The sequence below is a fragment of the Nycticebus coucang genome, chromosome 16, assembly GCF_027406575.1.
Source record: "Nycticebus coucang isolate mNycCou1 chromosome 16, mNycCou1.pri, whole genome shotgun sequence".
In the NCBI taxonomy this organism is placed as follows: Eukaryota; Metazoa; Chordata; class Mammalia; order Primates; family Lorisidae; genus Nycticebus; species Nycticebus coucang.
The window spans coordinates 90,215,734-90,234,572 of NC_069795.1; the positions used below are offsets into that span (position 1 = coordinate 90,215,734).

Below are 18,839 nucleotides of genomic sequence, written 5' to 3' on the forward strand. Positions count from 1 at the left end.
TCTATAGATTTGGTTTAGTGATGTGGGGGCTCAGAGATAGGAGAAATGGAAAGGACTTCAGCCCCGATACTTTGGGAACTTGGAGTACATGATAACAAAATACACGCTGGGAGTTTAGTGACTTTGGGTGAGTTAATGTCAGTCGACTTATAGGGTAGGAACCCAGAGCTCAAAGATTGGAGGAGGTAAGGAAGTACACTGAGTGTAGGTGGCTCTTTGAAGAAGTTGGCTGTATCTCTTTTCAGTAAAAGCAGCTTGATAGATTATTCTCTAATATGTATCATGTGGACACTCACCTGGGTGGTCATCTGGGTGGCCATAGCACCACTGGAGACACTTCTTATTTTAATATTACTAGGTTAATTCAAAAAAGGAAACCAGTGGTTCACAGAAGTCACAAGACAAGGGCCCTAAAACAGGATCAGTAAAGAAAGAGAAAGCAGCAAAGCCAGAGGAAGGTAATGACTTTTTTTGAGATTTTTAGATTTGTTAAAGTTTATTAGAAATTATGTCATGTGGTATTCATGTTTGCTAGTATTGTGCATTAGGGAGTGCCTGGTTTCATATTTCCAGAATAAATACAAATTTTATATAATAAAATATTGGGAGACCATGAGGCACCTTCTGTTTGCTTAAACTGTAAGCATGACCTTGGGTGCCTTCTCTGCCTATGTGGGGTGTGGTCAGGTCTCTCCCTATTCAGCTGAGTCACTCTGAGTAAGGAAAAGGTGAATGGAGGCCAGAGGTATATGCTTCCTTCCTGTAACTTTTGTTTTGAAGTTAGTCCCAACCAAAGTAGAGGTGTTTTGTTTGTAAGAATGCCTGTGTCCTCAGCAGCTCCTGTTAGAACAGTGATGCATTGCCTTGCCCTGCCCCAGGACTCTGGGGAAGAGTTACAGTGAGGATTTTTTCCTATGTGGCTTTTCCTATCCAGATGCTTAAACCTGTTACCAGCTGAAATAAATCATGAAAGTTAAAAGCAGCTATTTGTAAGAGCATGGACATTTTCGTCTTTGTGAATTTTAAGCTACCTGTGTGCATCTTGTTTTAAAGCTTTTCATTGCTTCACCTCTTTTCCTGACATTTTGGATTTAGGGACTTTCTTGGGTTTCATCACTGATTTGGGGATGGGCCTGATTTCACTTCCTTATCTTTAAAACTGCAACCGATATTTGATAGTAGCAGCTGACCATTCTGATTTACCACTCTCTGCCTCTTCTCTTATCTTTAAAAAAATAAGGGTGAGGGCGACGCCTGTGGCTCAGTGAGTAAGGTGCAGGCCCCATATACCGAGGGTGGCAGGTTCAAACCTGGCCCCGGCTGAACTGCAACCAAAAAAATAGCTGGGCGTTGTGGCGGGCGCCTGTAGTCCCAGCTACTCGGGAGGCTGAGGCAAGAGAATCGCTTAAGCCCAGGAGTTGGAGGTTGCCGTGAGCTGTGTGAGGCCATGGCACTCTACTGAGGGCCATAAAGTGAGACTCTGTCTCTCCAAAAAAAAAATAGTAAAAAAATAAGGGTGAGGTTTCAAATTCTGTTGTGATTTATGGCACACCCTAAAAAAACAAACACAGCATGGAAGGCTGAGAAATTTGTCAGTTCTTACCACAGGTGGTATAAATGAGAATATCATTAGGGAACATTCGTTCTCATCTACATAGCCACCTCCCTGGCTACTCACAACCCGTAAAGAGTGCTCAAGGCTTGTGAGTGGTTTATTTTAAGATTATTGAACATTTTGTGTGATAAGGAGACACAGGCTCTCTGGACGGTTGTGTCTGCCTTCTCATGTCAGTATTGATCATCTCGCCCCACCAGAAAGCCCTACACCTCTTTGAACCTTTTCTCTCCTCCAACAGTCAGTCACCACGTCATACTGCCTTTACCTCCTGAAACTCCATCCCACTGCCACAACTCTGGCTCAGAACCTTGTCATCTCTCAGTCCCCCAACCCTTTTGGCACCAGGGACCAGTTTCATGGTTTTGAGATGATTCAAGTGTATTCTATCTCTCCCTCAGATTAGAATCTATTAGGTTCTCATAAGAAGAGCACAACCTAGACCCCTCACATGTGCACTTTACTATAGGGTTTGCGCTTCTGTGAGAATCTAATGCTGCTGCTGGACAGGAGGTGGAGCTCAGGCAGTGATGCGAGCGATGGGGAGCAGCTGTAAATCAGAGGCAGCTTTGCTCACTGGCCTGCACTCAGCGCCTGCTCTGTGGCCTCATTCCTAACAGTCTGTGGACCAGTACCTGTCTACGGCCTGTGGGTTGAGGACTGCAGACCTGGAGCATACAGCTGGCTCCTTTTAAATCTGTCTTCCACAGTTAGGGAAGAGAACTAGTTAGAAACAGGAGACCAGCAACCTTACTTTCCTATGTGAGGTCTTTCACTAGCCTCTCACTTTCAAGGCAGTGTTTTCTAATCGTTTTCCTAATATGGCACACATGGAAAAAGCTAGTACCAGTGTGGATCTCCAGGAGCCTTGGGAGAGGCTGCTCCCAGTCAGAGACAGCACCCAGCCCAACACGAGTCCAGTCTCCACACCTGCCACCTTTTCTCTTGAGAAGTTATCTGTTCAAATGCCTTTATCCTCTGACCACAGCCTTAAATACCACCCTCATCATCTTTTGTGCCACTCCTCAGGTATTCATCTGTTTCCTCCGTGCTGACTTGCTACTTGCTGTGCTTGTCTATACCTACCATTCTGCTGTGTACCACCTCCGTGCCTGTGCTCATGTAATTTTCTCTGCCTGCTGTCTCCCCTACCTGCTTGACTCTGGCTTACCTTTCCGGAAGCGATAGCTGCCTGCTAACCACCCCACATCTCTGCCAAGTGGACAGAGGAAATACCCTGGGTAGTTCCATTCTTCAGCACATTGTAATGATGTGTTTATCTGCCTGTCCTGCCAGACTGTGGTGGGCTTCTCAGCCAGGTTCTCAAGGGCAGGGACCTTAATTCTCTTAATTCTCTTTCCTGCTCCTGGGCCTCATCCTGGGCCCGGTTCATGGTAGGTGTTCAGTAAATGTTAAATGGAGGAAAGATTGCTTCTGATAAACAGGAGATAATTCTAATCCAGAGCCCTAGGAAACCATAGGCTCTTTGATTCTGCTGTTCTCTTGTGACTTAATTTTGTGGCAGTAGCTGTTCCCTTCTGAGTGTGTTTCTTTTTCCTTAAGTAGGGCAGCTTGTGCAAGTGGAGGAGAAGGGGCAGGGTTCAGTGCCCTGGTCAGTATACGGTGTCTATATCCAGGCTGCTGGGGGTCCCTTGGCATTCCTGGTCATCATGGCCCTCTTTGTGCTGAACGTAGGCAGCACTGCCTTCAGCACCTGGTGGCTGAGTTACTGGATCAAGCAAGGAAGTGGGGTAAGTTTGTCAAGCGGTATGTCTAAGAATGTGGCTGTCTTCCTGGGTATCCTTAGGGAAACTTCTGGCGTTCCCATAAAAGAAGCAATGAGAAGGACTTTCCAGAATGAAAAAAGGAGTCCTTAATATAGCCTCACAAAACGTAAAAAACCCTGACCAACCCATAGGGCAGTTGACTTGTCAGTAGAAAACCTACAGGCTGGCTGTTCTCATCTTTTAGAAAAGAGAGAATGGGCATGGCCTGGCTTGTGTGTGCTGCAGCCAGGTCCCAAGGTCATTATCCTGTACCTCGCCCTTGAGCCCTGAGCAGGGGCTCTTGGCAGTCTTTGGGAGTCTTGTCTGATAGAGCTTTGCCTCCAAACAGAACACCACAGTGACTCAAGGGAACCACACCTACGTGAGCACCAGCATGAAGGACCATCCTCTCATGCATTACTACGCCAGCATCTACGCCCTCTCCATGGCAGTCATGCTGATCCTGAAAGCCGTTAGAGGAGTTGTCTTTGTCAAGGTATGCAGTGTGGGTGGCTTCTGCTCTTTGTCCCTGGTTATCGTGGGGTCAGCCCTTAGCATAGTATCTCAGGTTATTCTGAATTGGGTACTCCCTTAAAGCAGGATGGCCTCAGCTGAAATGACTTGTATCCCATTAGCCCCTGCTTTTCCTTATCTGTCGCTCCACTCCTCCTGATCACTTGCACTTCCCCAGCTTTGGGAGTATATGTCCTGTGGAGGGGTTACATGGATGATAGGAATTGGGCATCCCTGAGTCCTGATCACTTTGTGCTCTGCTTCTCAGGGCACCCTGCGAGCCTCCTCCCGGTTGCATGATGAGCTTTTCCGAAGGATCCTTCGAAGCCCTATGAAGTTTTTTGACACCACCCCGACAGGGAGGATTCTCAACAGGTTTTCCAAAGACATGGATGAAGGTATCTCTGATCCTGTCTTTTATGCTCTGGAGGACAAACTGGAGCTCAGTGTACTTTCAGCTTCCAGGGTGATTCCCCAAATGTACAGATCTAGCTGGGGTTTTCCCCAGGAACATTTCATCTAAGTTTTCATTCTGTCGTATTTGACAAGTTCAGTGGATTGAGCAGGACGGCTTTGGACAGGGACACCTGAGATTCCAAAGTACATGTTTACTTTGAAGCAATGCGTTGGTTCTTGGACAGCTTTAACTTCTGACAGGTTTTCTGGGTATTGCATGAGCTGTGCCTGCAGTAGAACTTGAATACGGTTCTCTCTGTAGCCCAGCATAACAGGGATGCCGCCTGACATTGAGAATGTACAGTAACGTAATGGACAGTGTGCACAGTGTTACGTGCATTAGCCTGATCCTCACAGCAGCCCTGTGAGGTGCAAGAATGCATATTCATTTGCATTCTTTATCAAATGAATATGTGAGGAAGCTGATACTCGTAACTTGCCAAGATCTATAGTTATTTGGCAACACAGCTTGTTTTTAACTGTTGCACTGTGGCTGCCCCCATTGAAGTAATTTGTTCAGGCATTGACAGTCCAGGGCCAGAGGTTATAAAGAATCAGAACCATCCCTGATACTAGAACTGAAGGATAACATGGTCCCATTTCTGTTTAACACATGCACATACACATGTGAATGGAAAAAAGAAAGAAAAAGTCAGTGGTATCAGCATGTCTAGAATTTGTATGAAAATAAGCACAAAAAAAGGTGGATTGGGGAGACAGCCAAAAAAAGATGAAGAAAGTTGATAACTATCGAAGGGTCTATATTCCTTCTTTGACCTTTGTGTATGTTTAAAAATTTCCATGATAGGCTCAGTGCCCATAGCTCAAGTGAGTAAGGCTCCAGCCACATGGCTGGTGGGTTCGAGCCGATCCCGGCCTGCTAAACAACAATGACAATAACAACTAAAAAATAGCTGGGTGTTGTGGCGGGCTACTTGGGAGGCTGAGGCAAGAGAATCACTTAAGCTTAAGAGTTTGAGGTTGCTGAGCTCGGGTAGGGATTTCTGAGTTCCATTTTCCTTGGTTTTTGATCCCAGCAGTCTGACACATGTTCCTTTATGATTTCCCCAGTTGACGTGCGCCTGCCATTCCAGGCTGAGATGTTCATCCAGAATGTTATCCTGGTGTTCTTCTGTGTTGGAATGATCGCAGGAATTTTCCCCTGGTTCCTTGTAGCAGTGGGGCCCCTCGTCATCCTCTTTTCAGTTCTGCACATTGTGTCCAGGTAAACAGAAAGTGTTTCCGTCTACAGTGCAGAGAAGCCTGAGTTGCTGGTGTACCATTATGATACAGAACTTGTTCTCTCTCCAGAGTCCTGATTCGAGAACTGAAGCGTCTGGACAATATCACACAGTCACCTTTCCTCTCCCACATCACGTCCAGCATACAGGGCCTTGCCACCATCCATGCCTACAATAAAGGGCAGGAGTTTTTGCACAGGTTAGTGCAGGTGGGGGCCAGACACCTCAAAGGAACACCAGCATCCTTGAACACCTGCTTAAGTTCAGGAGCTTGAGACCAGCCTGAGCAAGAGCGAGACCTGGTCTCTATTGAAAACAGAAAAATTAGCTTGAGGTTGTGGACTTACCCCATTTGATAAGTCTAAGTGGCCCTTGTAAGGCCAGAATTGGGATTGTGAAGGTTATTAATACGAATATTGGTGATTTAATGGAGTGGTTTCTGGTAAAAAGTCGGTTGCTGGGTGGGACTCCTTTCTGAGCAGATGAGGAGACAGGAACACATATGAGGACCAAGCACGGTGTCGTGTGCCAGTAGTCCCAGCTACTCAGTGAGCTGAGCCGGAAGGTTTGCTGGAGTCCAGGAGTCTGAGTCCAACCTGGGAATATAGCAAGACCCCATCTCAAAAAAATCCAAAACAGGCTCGGCACCTTAGCTCAAGCAGCTAAGGAACCAGCCACGTGTACCAGAGCTGGTGGGTTCGAATCCAGCCTGTGTCTGCCAAACAACGATGACAACTGCAACCAAAAAAAAAAAAAAGCCAGGCATTGTGGCGAGTGCCTGTAGTCCCAGCTACTTGGAGGCTGAGGCAAGAGAATCGCTTAAGCCTGGGAGCTGGAAGTTGCTGTGAGCTGTGATGCTACAGCCCTCTACCCAGGGTGACAGCTTGAGGCTTTGTCTCAAAAAACAAACAAAAGCCTCCTCATCCCTTCACACACATACACACAGAGATTTGGAGTCCGTTGACTTTTGGTCCTAAAAAACTATAATTGATGGAGTCTTACCTTTTTTTTAAATAGTAAAAGTTAATCATTGACATTAGAATAACATTTAGCCATTGAATGTTTATTTGTAAAACTCATGTACATAATTATTGTAGAGATTTATATTAACAGGAGATTGTAATTAACTGAAACATCCTTCAGTAGAGGACTAGTTAAATGAGCTGTGATATACTGTGGTATAGCCATATAGTGGAATATTATATAGTCCTTACAAAGAATGAACTGCTGTCTAGATACTAACACAAAATTATCTCTGTGATACATTGGTGAGAGAGCAGGGTACGGGTACATGTAGGTCACACACTGCCTTTGAGTGTGCGTTTGCATATGTAACAGAATATCTCCGAAAGGATCTGAAAGAAACTGTTAGCTACCACTAGACGAGGGAACTGGGTAGCTGGAAGATAGCAGGAGAGAGACGGACTTTTCATGGTAAATATTTTGTAACTTAAATTTTCTATCCTGTATATAGACTGTCTATTCCAAAAATTAGGCAATTATTTAAAAAGTATTTTTAAAAATAAATTATTTTGAAAATGTTAAATGACTCAAAAATAACTTCCTAACCTTAAGTGAAAAAAGTATGCTGAATGCGTACGTGTGTGTAGATACAGTAAAGTCCGTTGAAAAATTGCTGGAAGTGCAGTAGAATTTTTTTTTCCAGACAGTCTCACTCTGTCACCCTGGATAGAGTGCTGTGATGCCATAGTTCACAGCAAACTCAAAACTCTTGGACTAAAGAGATCCTCCTGCCCTAGCCTCCCAAGTAACTGGGACTACAGGTGCTTGCCACAACCCCCAGCTAATTTTTCTGTTTTCTTTTTTTTTTTTTTTTTTTTTGGCCGGGGCTGGGCTTGAACCCGCCACCTCCGGCATATGGGACCGGCGCCCTACCCGTTGAGCCACAGGCGCCGCCCAATTTTTCTGTTTTCAATAGAGACCAGGTCTCGCTCTTGTTCAGGCTGGTCTCAAGCTCCTGAACTTAAGCAGTCCGCCTGTCTCGGCCTCCCGGAGTGCTAGGATTACAGGTGTGAGATATCTGACCTCAGTGCAGCAGAATATTAACTTTGGTTTTAACCGGGTGATGAGATTACTGGAATCTTACATTTTCCTCTTTTTTATTGCATTTTCTGAGTTTTCTCTAAAGACTATATATTTTATTATAAAGAAGAAAAATGATTTTTGAAGCACAGTACATCTCTGTCCAGCAAAACCTCCTGCTCTGGGGTTCTAGTTGTATATGGTGTCTGACCTGCTCTCTAGGACCCCCAGTGACATGCCCCTTCAGCAGCAAAGGTTGTCTGAGGTCTTGTGCTGTGGTTTGGCTTGCTTCTCCTGGTTTTTAACTCCGTGGCCTTGAGGAACAAGCACTATTCTCCCCTGTGGTGGTGTGTCAGCATACGTTCAGCTTTCCTATATTCACTCTGCAAGTTTCTTTTTCTTGGCCTTGGACCATTTCTGCTGTTTGCATTTGTTTGTTCATTTGAGATAGTCTCATTCTGTTGCCCAAGGCTAGAGTGCCGTGGTGCCAGCCTAGCTTTGGCCCCTGCCCTGAGATATCCGTCTAAACAAGCTTAGCATGAGCCTCATCATTTGGTCTCTTTTCCCAGACTTCCCTCGTGCTGTTAAGGTAGATGTTTTTCCCTAATATCTTCAATATGGGTTCTGTTTTTTTGAAAGAGTAGCTAAGATTTGAAAGTCCCATGTCCTCCTCCATGTGGGGCCTAGTATACCTCCTGAAGTTTCCATGTCATTCTCTCAGAAACAGGAAGTTCGCTAATATTTGCCCTCCCTTCTGTGATTCACGAAGCCTTGCTGTCATCTGTGAGCAGGGCTGTGTGGTGCTTTCTTTGCCCATAGGTATTCGGTCTTCCTCACAGGTACCAAGAGCTGCTGGATGACAACCAGGCTCCCTTCTTCCTGTTCACGTGTGCGATGCGGTGGCTGGCTGTGCGGCTGGACCTCATCAGCATCGCCCTCATCACCACCACCGGGCTGATGATCGTTCTCATGCATGGGCAGATTGCCCCAGCCTATGCAGGGCTGGCCATCTCTTACGCTGTCCAGGTCAGTGTCTGGAGCAGGAGCATCATCTTCACTTGCTTCAGTCTTTTTTGTGCTTGTATAGAAGAGGCATGATGGGGGGGGTTCCACCCTAGCCATCACTTCACCTCTGAATCCCCAGAGCCCCTGATGTGATCCAGCAGTAACAATCTGCATTTGACTAGGGCAGGGAGGGTGTAATCTAGGAATAAGGGTTGAAACATGATTTTGAAAAGAGGTTTTTTTCTGTTTGCTTTGAGACAGTCTCACTCTGTTGCCCAAGGCTGGAGTGCCATGGTACCAGCCTAGCTCACGGCAACCTCTGACCACTGGGCTCAAGAGAGCCTCCTGCCTCAGCCTCTGGAGTAGCTAGGACTACTGGCCTCTTCTTGTCCACTAAGAAATACTATGTTCTCAATGTTTTTTTTGTTTGTTTGTTTTTGTTTTCGTTTTGAGACAGAGTCTCACTTTGTTGTCCTCTGTAGAGCGCTGTGACGTCACAGCTCACAGCAACCTCAAACTCTTGAGCTTAAGCGATTCTCTTGCCTCAGCCTCCTGAATAGCTGGGACGACAGGCGCCTGCCACAACATTCAGCTATTTTTTCTTGCAGTTGTCATTGTTTAGCTGGCCTGGGCTGGGTTCGAACCCGCCAGTGTCAGTGAAAGTGGCTGTAACTACTAGGCCGAGCCTTCAAGGTGCTTCTTATGTGCATTTGCTTTTCCCAGTACTCTTAGATACATAAACCCTTTTGGCCTCTAGGCATATTGAAGGTCTTCAGATAACTCAAAGAACAATCGAAGGGCCAGGGCAGTGGCTCACGCCTGTAAACCCAGCACTCTGGGAGGCTGAGGCTGGTGGATCACTTGAGCTCCCGTGTTCCAGACCAGCCTGAGCAAGAGAGACACCCCGTCTCTAAAAAGTAGTGGACGGCTGTAGTCCCAGCTAGTTGGGAGGCCGAGGCAAGAGGATCTCTTGAGCCCAAGAGTTTACAGTCAGACTGGCAGACTGAGGTTGCTGTGAGTTATGACGCCACAGCACTTTACCGGGACAAGAAATTGAGACTGTCTCCAAAAAAAAAAAAAAAGAGAGAGAGAGAACTTGAACACTGACTAGATATTTGAAGATATTAAGTAATTTTTTTAAATTTTTTAAATGGTATTGAAGTTGTATTTCTTTTTTTTTTTTTTTTTTTTTGTGGTTTTTGGCCGGGGCTGGGTTTGAACCGGCCACCTCCGGCATATGGGACCGGCGCCCTACTCCTTGAGCCACAGGGGCCGCCCTATTTCTTTTTTTTTTTAACATTGAAGATCAGGTAAAGAGTTGTATTTTTGGAGGGAGAGGGGTGGGGCCTTAGTGTGTGTCACACTTTATGGGGGCAAGACATGATTGCAAGAGGGACTTTACCTAACAATTGCAATCAGTGTAACTGGCTTATTGTACCCTCAATGAATCCCCAACAATAAAAAAAAAAAAAAAAAAGTTGTATTTTTAAAGAGTCTTTATATTTAAGGAAGATATAAGCTACAATATTTATGGATGAAATAATAGGCTATCTGGGATTTGCTTCCAAATAATATGGGGGATGAGGGGAGGAGTAGGTAGGACTATAGATGGAGCAGTATTGGCTGTAAATTGATCGTTTTTTAAGATGGAGTTTTGGTACATGGGCGTCCATTATACTCTTTCTCTTTTTGTATATGTTGGACACTTTTCCATATCAGAGAAAGAAAAATAGGACGGCACCTTGTAGCTCAGTTGGGCCCCATATACTTTTCCATATCAGAGAAAGAAAAATAGGACGGCACCTTGTAGCTCAGTTGGGCCCCATATACTGAGAGTGGCGGGTTCAAACCCAGCCCCAGCCAAACTGCAACCAAAAAATAGCCCAGCATTGTGGCGGGTGCTTGGGAGGCTGAGGCAAGAGAATCACCTAAGCCCAGGAGTGGGAGGTTGCTGTGAGCTGTGTGACTCCACAGCACTCTACCGAGGGTGATAAAGTGAGATTCTGTCTCCACAAAAAAAAAAAAAAAGAAAGAAAGAGAAAAATAAACAAGTCAGGTACCTCAGAGCTTTGTGGCTTCATAATCAAAGACTGACTTACTGATGGGTTGGGAATATAAAGATATTGATAGTAGTTGTGGGGTGTGAGAATGTGGTGCCAGCAGCACCACTGAGCCATCTGCATTCACTGAGCACGGCATCTGATGCACGCTAACAGGCATTGTCCTGTATGTTCGGGGAATGACTAGGTCCCTATAACCAGCTGCTGTGTGTGCCCGGTTCTTACATTTGAGGTGTGGTCCTCTAGAAAAGGAAGTTGTCTAGCATTGTCCTGACATGTATTGATAATGAATTCTCTCTTGGATTTCTGATTTCCATTATCAGTTAACAGGTCTGTTCCAGTTTACAGTCAGACTGGCATCTGAGACAGAAGCTCGATTCACCTCAGTGGAGAGGATCAATCACTACATTAAGGTCAGACTGCTGCCGGCCTTTCACTATGCTCTGACCCCCCTGAGGTCGTTTCACACTTTATAGCAGGGGTCCTCAAACTGCGGCCCACATGAAGTGGTGTGAATTGTATTTGTTCCCGTTTTGTTTTTTACTTCAAAATAAGATATGTGCAGTGTGCATAGGAATTTGTTCATAATTTGTTTTTTTTTTAAACTATAGTCCGGCCCTCTAATGGTCTGAGGGACAGTGAATTGGCCCCTTGTTTAAAAAGTTTGAGGATGGGTGGCTCCTGTGGCTCAAAGGGGTAGGGTGCCAGTCCCATATGCTGGAGGTGGTGGGTTCAAACCCAGCCCTGGCCAAAAACTGCAAAAAGATACTTTGAAAAATTTGGGGAAACTAAATATTGAGCAATATTAAAGAATTATTAACTTCATTGATATAATAGTATTTAAAAAAAAAAAAGTTTGAGGACGCCTGCTTTATAGTCTCGGGTGGTTGTATAAGGAGGAGGCTTGTTTCCTCTGCCTGTGTTTTTTTCTTTTGCAGTTTTTGGCCAGGGCTGGGTTTGAACCCGCCACTTCCGGTATATAGGCCAGCACCCTACTCCTTTGAACCACAGGCACCGCCCCCTCTGCCTGTGTTTTTTGTTTGTTTGTTTTTTGAGGAGAAGGAAAGAGAAGTTTATTAATTTGCTGGCAAATGGGGAGGCTGGCAGACTCCTATCTCAAAAAATACCAGCATCCCCCCTCTGTACAGAAGCATAGAGCTTTGAAAGGTTCTGATTAATCCCATAATCCCATTTTGGGCTAAGATAATTTTGTGGCCTCAGCCCACAATCATCCTAACTTCAGCTAGAACGAACCCATGACCTCTGCCCAGACGTTTCTTTGAGCTATCTCCTGTGCCACTAAGAACAAAAAATAGCTGAGCGTGGTGGCTCACACTGTAATCCTAACACTCTAGGAGGCTAAGGTGGGAGGATCCCTTGAGCTCAGGAGTCCAAGACCAGCCTGAGCAACAGTGAGACCTCATCTCTACTAAAAATAGAAAAATTAGCTGGGTATGGTGGTGGGCACCTGTAGTCTCAGCTACTCGGGAGTCTGAGGCAGGAGGATCACTCAAACCCAGTAGTTTGAGGTTGCTGGGATCTCTAGGCTTAGGCTACAGAGTGTACAGAGTCTCAAAACAAAACAAGTTTCTAATTAATTTTGTATATTGTGTCCAGTTGAGAACTTATGTTTATGGATTAATTTCCAGAATGTACAGAATCTTGTCAGTTCAGGTTAGCTGACTAATGTAGCATTTTCCTTACATCGTTAAAACCACGTTGTTTTGATTCTGACTCTCATTCAATTGTTCTTTTTTGTTGTTGTTGTTGTTGTTGTTGTTGCATAGAAAACACAGGGTTAATAACAGCCACTATTTACTTAGCACTTTTTATATGCAATGTCATGACAGTCATGGCAAGCAGAATTCATGCTCATTTTATCCTAAGAAAAAAAAACTGAAGCTCAGAGAATCAGAGCATTGCTGAAGCTAGAATTAGAATTCCAGGCTATCAACTCCAAAGTCTGCTCTGAACCATCATACATGGATTATACTATCCTTCAAACATATCTTTTAAAATCCTAGTTTCCCAAAACAGAAAACCTATATGGTCACATCTTTTGTAGATAAAGACCTGTTATTTACCTAATACATTTAACCACTTTCTATAAAGTTTCTTGTCTGAAGGAGACTGGCAGCATTACTACTTACTTAATTATACTGCTAATTAACCTTCAACTATTTGTATAGCACATAAGAAATAACATTGCTCACATATAATCATTCAATTGTTCTTAACCAGGATGGCCATCAGGATACCTACTGAGCTTTGTATAGAGACAGACTTGGCCTCATCTCTGAAGATTGTGATGTGGTGGATTGAGGCAGGACCTAGTCTTCTGCAGTTTTAAAAAGCTCCATAGCTAATTCTAAATCCCATTCAGAGCTTAGAAATCAGTAAATCTAGTTGATACTCTGAATACCTAGCTCTTTCCACCTTTTTCCAGGAGCCTTTTTAGTCTTGCCATAGGGCGGCATCTTGCTATATCCAACATGGAACTCTTAAAGTAATTTCTGTAGAAAGAAGCAGAGTCATGAGGGGGATTCTCGAATTTGTCTCAGATCCCAAGAGTTATCTATTTTGTGAACTGCCCTGAGACTTTATCAGCATTTACGTCGTTGGTTATGTGGGAAGAATACATTCTGAGTTTCAAATAATTGACTTAGAAACATAGTTTTGAAAAATTACTCTTTCATTTGAGAACAGAGTGTATGTAAACTGCATTTTCTAACTGAGACATGCTTCACTGATTTGTGATGACAATGAACCTCATTAGTTATACAATATTTCTTAAACTTACAAATGACTGTTAGAAAAAAATGACAGGTAGCTACCTAATGGATCTGGTAATAGCTGTTCTTCTTGTTTTGATATTAGCCTTTCTGCCCAGTGTTCTGGTCTGTGGACAATATGTGTGTGCACATATGGGTGTGTAGTGTTTTGAGTTAATGTTCCCGTTGGTAGGAATCTGATGCTGGACAGGTCAGAATTATGGTCAAGTGCTGGTACAGTGTGGACCCTGCTCAAACCAGTCACATTACTGAGGGCTACCTGTCCCAGCATAGAGGCCTTTCACCTTGGAATTTTAAACTTCAGGCTCCAGTCCCTGGACCACTGCAGCTTTGGGCCCTAACTTCCCTGAGGCTATGCACTCTGGCTAATTGCCATAAAGTTCTTTTTGTTTTTCATCTTAGATTAATATGAAGATGCATACAGTTAGGTTATATTGTTTGCATTTGTAAGGTAAAGTTCACATTGCTGTTGAGTCCTTCATGGAGGAAGTGTGCCATATGCCCCTACATTGTACCTGTTAGGTGGGAATTTAGCAACCTCCCACCCCTTCTTGAATTTAATTCTCATTCTCTTATGTGGGCCTATAGTTATTGACCTACTATTTTCAACATACTATGGGTACCTGGGATGCTTGCTTTTCCATTCTTTCGATCTTTACTTAGGAGAATGTTCTCCAAATCTATCCACAAAAGATACAGCCATGTTTTTTTTATGTCTGAATAGTATTACATGGTATACATACATCTCGGTTTATTAATCCATTCATTAGTTGATGGGCACTGAGTTGTTTCCACATCTTCGCAGTTGTGAATTGAGCTGCTATAAACAAACATTCAAGTACAGTGCCATACAGTTTAAAAACATTGTGAGGTGTTATTATTGGTGACAAAAATTACCTAATGCCATTACCACAGCATTTTAAAGCTGGAGTGGATTTCCAAGATCATCTAATCTAATCCCTACAATTTACAGATAAGAAACTTAAGACCCAGAGACAGATGACATGTCTGGGTCACACAGCCGTTAGTGCCAAAGCTGCCGTTATAGTCTGTGTCTCCTGGACTGGCCGAGATATGTCACAATGCCAGGATCTGATCAGATGTTCCATAAATACTGGTTTCCTTCCTTCAGGGTTAGACCAGTGGTAATCAAATGGTAGATTCCTATTTGAAGTGGACTATTTTCAAGGAATTCCAGTAAAGCTGCCCAGGTTGAAGAGGGGTGGGTGGCCTCATGCCTCCACTTAGGTTCTCCCTTAGCCCCTGAGGCATGTTTGTGGAACAGTTCCTAAGGCAGAAGGTAATTTGGAAATTACTGCACTCCCCAAGCTGCTGCTAATAGCCTTTGTGCTCTGTCTCACTTAGCGATGATAAGCATTTACTAGCAAGAATGGCAGCTACCTCTCTCTGACTACCATGCTGTTTATCCTGGTTTTACTTTTCTGGGACAAAGACTTGTAGCTCCCCAAGAACCTATAGTCAGTCTGAACCAGCTCTGAACTTGTCTCCCCAGACACTCTCCTTGGAAGCACCCGCCAGGATTAAAAACAAGGCTCCTTCCCCTGACTGGCCTCAGGAAGGGGAGGTGACCTTTGAGAATGCAGAAATGAGGTACCGAGAAAACCTCCCTCTGGTCCTGAAGAAAGTGTCCTTCACCATCAAACCTAAGGAGAAGATTGGCATTGTGGGGCGGACAGGATCAGGTAAGGAGGTGCACAGCCCTTTCTAGAGAAACCTTTGAGCCTGAAGTTTTCTCAGAGGATTCAACAATTCATGGAATATCACTTTCCACCCTTCAAACTTGATCCCTTTTAGATAAGTGTTTGGTATCTCAGGCGTCTCTGAAACTAATTTTCTAGGTTTATTTTTTACCCTGTCTTGATGACATTTAGTGCTTTCTCCAATCATAAATGTTATCAGTTCTCAGTGCAGAACTCTTGGAACACATAATAAAGAGCCAAGGCAGGGAGCACCCAGAGCTCCATCTGCCAGAGATAAACACCAGTAACATTTGGTGGGTATGGCCTGGCACCCTTAGTACAGTGGTTACTGCGCCAGCCACATACACCGAGCATGGCGGGTTCGAACCCAGCCTGGGCCAACTAAACAACTGCAACAAAAAAATAGCCAGGCGTTGTGGAGGGTACCTGTAGTCCCAGCTACTTGGGAGACTGAGGCAAGAGAATCACTTGAGCCCAAGAGTTTGAGGTTGCTGTGAGTTATGATGCCACAGCAGTCTACTGAGGGCGACACAATGAGACTCTGTCTCAAAAAAGAAAAAAAGTTTGGTGGATATCTTGTGATGCTTTTTCTCTTAACACATGTGTTTACAAAAATGGCATTTTACACATGCTGTTTTGTGACCACCTTTTAAAACTATTAGTAGTTTCCTGTGTCAGTGGACAATTGCTGTGTAGCATAATACAAAATTCTATTTTATAGATGTATGTAATTTATATTTAATCAGTTGGTAGGGAATTGAGATTAATTTTTCACACTTAGGAATAGAACTGCAGTGAACATTCCTAAGAAATTAAAATATATAGCCCAGCTCGCCCGAGTTTTGTTCTCTCCTCTTCAGACATCATGTCCTTCACTACTCGTTCCACCACTTTCTCCAGCAATTACCGGTCCCTGGGCTCAGTCCAGGCGCCCAGCTACAGTGTGCGGCCTGCCAGCAGCGCAGCCAGCGTCTATGCAGGCGCCGGGGGCTCGGGCTCCCGGATCTCCGTGTCCCGCTCCACCAGCTTCCGGGGCGGCTGGGGGTCCGGGGGCCTGGCCACGGGGATGGCTGGGGTCTAGCAGGAATAGGGGGCATCCAGACCGAGAAGGAGACCATGCAAGAACTGAACGACCGCCTGGCCTCCTACCTGGACAGAGTGAGGAACCTGGAGATCGATAATCGGAGGCTGGAGAGCAAAATCCGGGAACACCTGGAGAAGAAGGGGCCCCCGGTCAGAGACTGGGCGCATTACTTCAAGACCATCGAGGACCTGAGGGCTCAGATCTTTGCGAATTCTGTGGACAATGCCCGCATCGTTCTGCAGATTGACAATGCCCGTCTTGCTGCTGATGACTTTAGAGTCAAGTATGAGACAGAACTGGCCATGCGCCAGTCTGTGGAGAGCGACATCCATGGGCTCCGCAAGGTCATTGATGACACCAATATCACTCGACTGCAGCTGGAGTCAGAGATCGAGGCTCTCAAGGAGGAGCTGCTCTTCATGAAGAAGAACCACGAGGAGGAAGTAAAAGTCCTACTAGCCCAGATTGCCAGCTCTGGGTTGACTGTGGAAGTAGATGCTCCCAAATCCGAGGACCTGAGCAAGATCATGGCAGACATGCGGGCCCAGTATGACGAGCTGGCTCGGAAGAACCAAGAAGAGCTGGCCAAGACCTGGTCCCACCAGATTGAGGAGAGCACCTCAGTGGTCACCTCACAGTTTGCTGAGGTCGGAGCTGCTAAGACAATGCTCACAGAGCTGACGCGTACAGTCCAGTCCTTGGAGATCGAATTGGACTCTATGAGAAATCAGAAGTCCAGGTTGGAGGACAGCCTGAGGGAGGTGGAGGCCCGCTATGCCTTGCAGATGGAGCAACTCAATGGGGTCCTGCTGCATTTGGAGTCAGAGCTGGCACAGACCCGGGCAGAGGGGCAGCGCCAGGCCCAGGAGTATGAGGCACTGCTGAACATCAAGGTCAAGCTAGAGGCTGAGATCGCCACCTACCGCCGCCTGCTGGAAGACGAGGAGGACTTCAACCTTGGTGATGCCCTGGACAGCAGCAACTCCATGCAAACCATCCAAAAGACCACCACCCGCAGGATAGTGGACGGCAAAGTGGTGTCTGAGACCAATGACACCAAAGTTCTGAGACACTGAGGCAGTACAGCAGCGTGCCCTTATGCCAATAAAGAGTTCAGAGGTCACTGGAAAAAAAAAAAAAAAAAGAAATTAAAATATATAAAGAATTTTAAGGATTTTGTGATATATTACCAGGTTAGCCTCATATTAGAAGCTGCCTCCTTTGGAGAACGGAAATTATTTTTTTTTTTTCTGACATCAGTTGTAAAGAAACAGAGGCCAGGCATGGCGGCTCACACCTGTAATCCCAGCACACTGGGAGGCTGGTCCTGGTGGCTCACATCTATAATCCCAGCACACTGGGAGGCCGGGCATGGCGGCTCACACCTGTAATCCCAGCACTCTGGGAGGCCGGGCATGGCAGCTCACACCTGTAATCCCAGCACACTGGGAGGCTGGTCCTGGTGGCTCACATCTATAATCCCAGCACACTGAGAGGCCGGACATGGTGGCTCACACCTGTAATCCCAGCACTCTGGGAGGCTGGGCATAGCGGCTCACACCTGTAATCCCAGCACACTGGGAGGCTGGTCCTGGTGGCTCACATCTATAATCCCAGCACTCTGGGAGGCCAGGCATGGTGGCTCACACCTGTAATCCCAGCACTCTGGGAGGCCAGGCATGGTGGCTCACACCTATAATCCCAGCACACTGGGAGGCCAAGATGGGTGGATTGCTTGATCTTAGGAGTTTGAGACCACCCTGAGCAAGAGCAAGGCCCCACCTCTACCAAAAATAGAAATTATTATCTGGGTGTGGTGGTGGGCACCTGTAGTCCCAGCTGCTGAGGCTGAGGCAAAAGAATCGCTTGAACCCAGGAGTTTGAGGTTGTAGTGAGCTATAGGGATGCCATTGTACTCTACCCAAGGTGACAGAGTAACACTCTAACAAAAAAAAAAAGAGAGAGAGAAAATAGACAATTGGCCTTAATTTTAGGCGTTTTGCTTCCCTCTTATTCTTAGAAATGTGTCGCTATATACCCCTTGGATGTCTAAAGTCAGGACTTGAGTAATTTATTTCTTTCCCTCTTTCTTTAATAATATTTCAGAGACTGAGGCCTGTCTTCTTTTACTAGCCTATTATCCTCATCTAAGAGGTCCCTTTGGTTCAGTTAGCATTAGCTTTCTGGGCTCCAGGCTTCCTTGGTATCAAAACTCCTATAGCTTTTTTTTTTTAGAGACAGAGTCTCACTTTATTGCCCTCGGTAGAGTACCGTGGCATCACAGCTCACAGCAACCTCCAGCTCTTGGGCTTAGGCCATTCTCTTGCCTCAGCCTCCCTAGTAGCTGGGACTACAGGTGCCTGCCACAACACCTGGCTATTTTTTTTTTGTTGCAGTTTGGCCAGGGCCGGGTTTGAATACACCACCCTCGGTATATGTGGCCGGCACCCTACGTATCTCTGAGCCACAGGTGCCGTCTTGTAGCTTTTTTTCTTTTTTCTTGCCAGTAACTATAACAAAAAAGTCTTTTGTCTTTTTTTTTT

At 45.4% G+C, this 18,839-nt stretch overlaps 1 protein-coding gene and 2 pseudogenes across 9 annotated transcripts in view; 2 read left to right on the top strand and 1 right to left on the bottom strand.

Annotated features, from left to right (window-relative positions):
- The window catches only part of ABCC5 (ATP binding cassette subfamily C member 5), a 100,802-nt gene that overhangs the window by 63,581 nt on the left and 18,382 nt on the right, over nucleotides 1-18,839 (top strand). For 6 of the 8 annotated variants that reach the window (XM_053564226.1, XM_053564231.1, XM_053564227.1 and 3 more), the window contains 9 exons: nucleotides 359-458; nucleotides 3,179-3,366; nucleotides 3,731-3,877; nucleotides 4,163-4,292; nucleotides 5,422-5,575; nucleotides 5,662-5,790; nucleotides 8,474-8,660; nucleotides 11,023-11,112; nucleotides 15,005-15,194. In XM_053564226.1, coding sequence (XP_053420201.1) covers nucleotides 359-458; nucleotides 3,179-3,366; nucleotides 3,731-3,877; nucleotides 4,163-4,292; nucleotides 5,422-5,575; nucleotides 5,662-5,790; nucleotides 8,474-8,660; nucleotides 11,023-11,112; nucleotides 15,005-15,194 — 1,315 coding nt within the window. The remainder of the gene's footprint in view (nucleotides 1-358; nucleotides 459-3,178; nucleotides 3,367-3,730; nucleotides 3,878-4,162; nucleotides 4,293-5,421; nucleotides 5,576-5,661; nucleotides 5,791-8,473; nucleotides 8,661-11,022; nucleotides 11,113-15,004; nucleotides 15,195-18,839) is intronic. The other 2 variants (XM_053564230.1, XM_053564232.1) reach the window with 1 other exon arrangement.
- Nucleotides 12,814-12,934, bottom strand: LOC128568285 (uncharacterized; annotated as a pseudogene).
- Nucleotides 16,044-17,419, top strand: LOC128567213 (keratin, type I cytoskeletal 18-like; annotated as a pseudogene). The gene has a single exon (XR_008374821.1). The product of XR_008374821.1 is annotated as a keratin, type I cytoskeletal 18-like (transcript).